This window comes from Leishmania donovani, chromosome 22 (genome assembly GCF_000227135.1).
Source record: "Leishmania donovani BPK282A1 complete genome, chromosome 22".
NCBI classification, from domain to species: Eukaryota; Euglenozoa; class Kinetoplastea; order Trypanosomatida; family Trypanosomatidae; genus Leishmania; species Leishmania donovani.
In genome coordinates, this window is record NC_018249.1 from 529,824 (window position 1) to 531,556 (window position 1,733).

Sequence of the window (1,733 nt, forward strand, 5' to 3'; positions counted from 1 at the left end):
GGAGCGCAACCACCTCCGCCTCCTGCTCCGTTACACGGCTGCGCAGGTCAGCCACCTCTGCCTCCTGCTCTGCAATCTGGTCTTGTAGGGCCTTTAGGGCAACGTGTCCGCAGCGCTGCTGATCGGCAAAGAGTTCCTCACAGTGGCGATGTTCGAGTAGTGGCCCAGCTTCGCTGGTGGCGCTCGGGGAAGCGTCGCGGTGTGGGTGCCCGCGGACTAAGCTTTGGTGGACGCTGTTTGGGGTATCGAGGGCGTTGGGGATGGCATGTTCTGTTTCACGGGAGCGGATTCCAAGGGATCGGGGTCGGTGCTTCGTAGCGGCCGCCTGCTGTGATGTGCCGGCTGTGTCTGTGATGGTGCATGCGCTGTGGGGGGCAGATGACGTCGTTGAGCTGGAGAAAAGGGTCTCTTCGCTGACGGAGATGTGCTGCGGTGGTGACGTGAAGCGATTATCGGTAGTACCACCAATGGGAATAGATGTGGGGTTGGCGCCATTATTGCGTTGCTGCTGCAGAAAAGGGAGACGCTGAAGTGCCTCTTGCTGATCCGCATACCCGTGCGGCAACGCCTCGTGCGCTATCTGCATCTGTGCCCACCGGTCGCGGAGAGCGGTCACCGTCGGCGAATGCAGTGGCAACTCATGCATATGTGGCCCTCCAGCTGCTCCGTAGACGTGGTTATATGATGTCGGCATCGACTGCGTCGGAGAGAGCGGCGGAGAGGGACCCGCAAAGTTGCTCTGTCGATCAGGCAGCTGTGTGCAGAAGGCAGAAAGGGAAGAAGGTTGCGCGATGCCATCTCCAAAGGCGTTCTCTGGCGACGCCACCGTCATAGTGCCTGTGGACGCATGTGTGATAAGCGGCTGCGGGCAGGCGATGGGGTGTTGCTGCAGGTGCATCTGCTGCTGTGCTTCCACAAGATCTCGGTACTCCTCTTCTAACACCTCCGCCAAGAGCTGCCGGTTAGCTAGATGATGGCGCAGCAGAAGATTGTCGTGTCGCTGGGCCTCCACAGTGGCCTCTAACCCCGACACATACTCTTCCGTCTGCTGTTCGTGTTCGCTGGAGTTTCTCAGCTGCATCCGAAGTCGCTCCAACTCGCGCTGCGTCTCGGCGAGCTCGTGCGCTAGGGAGAGCGGCGAGGAGGATGCTGTCGCGAGTTCCTTTTCGGTCTCCATGAAGTTTACCCTCTTTTCACGTGAGCCACGCAAGGAGACCAAAGGTGTGTTCTCCGCACGCCGGCCGCCGGCCGTCTGTAACACCGTTGAGCGCTGCTCTGCCCTGACAGCAGCACTTTTTGAGGAACGGCGATCCCTGCTGGTGTCCTCGAACCTCACGCTGGAGGAGGTGCCTCGCAAAGTGCCGCTCACCGTTGACTGCGGAGAGGAATCGCTGCGATGCAACACGGGTTGCTGCTGCTGGCGCAGCGGCTGTGCTCGCAGTCGAGCGCGAGATGAGCTCATCCCCACCAGCCCTATCGGTACGCAGCTGCTTCCTAGAGCTCTTTGTTGCTACCCGCTGCTTCTGTACACTCCTGAAGTGAGCGTGCGTGCTTACGTGAGGTGTGCAGCCTCAGAGGTGGTGAATACTGAGGAGAAAGAGAAGCACAAAGACAGGCACAAACGCGCGTGGGGAGGGTCCCGCAAAACAGAAAAGGAGAAACAAGAAGACAGCGTAGATGTCCGAAGCTGCTCGATGTGTGTGTGTGTGTGTATGTGTGTTTACGCTTACACG

General features: G+C 59.4%; 1 protein-coding gene across 1 annotated transcript; it reads right to left on the reverse strand.

Annotated features, from left to right (window-relative positions):
• Position 1: 1 nt before the first annotated feature.
• Positions 2-1,462, reverse strand: LDBPK_221180 (hypothetical protein, conserved; the record flags this gene model as incomplete). The annotated part of the gene is made up of 1 exon (XM_003860816.1): positions 2-1,462. A coding segment is annotated over one exon (1,461 nt), but the record flags the coding sequence as incomplete, so codon positions are not given.
• Positions 1,463-1,733: the final 271 nt, after the last annotated feature.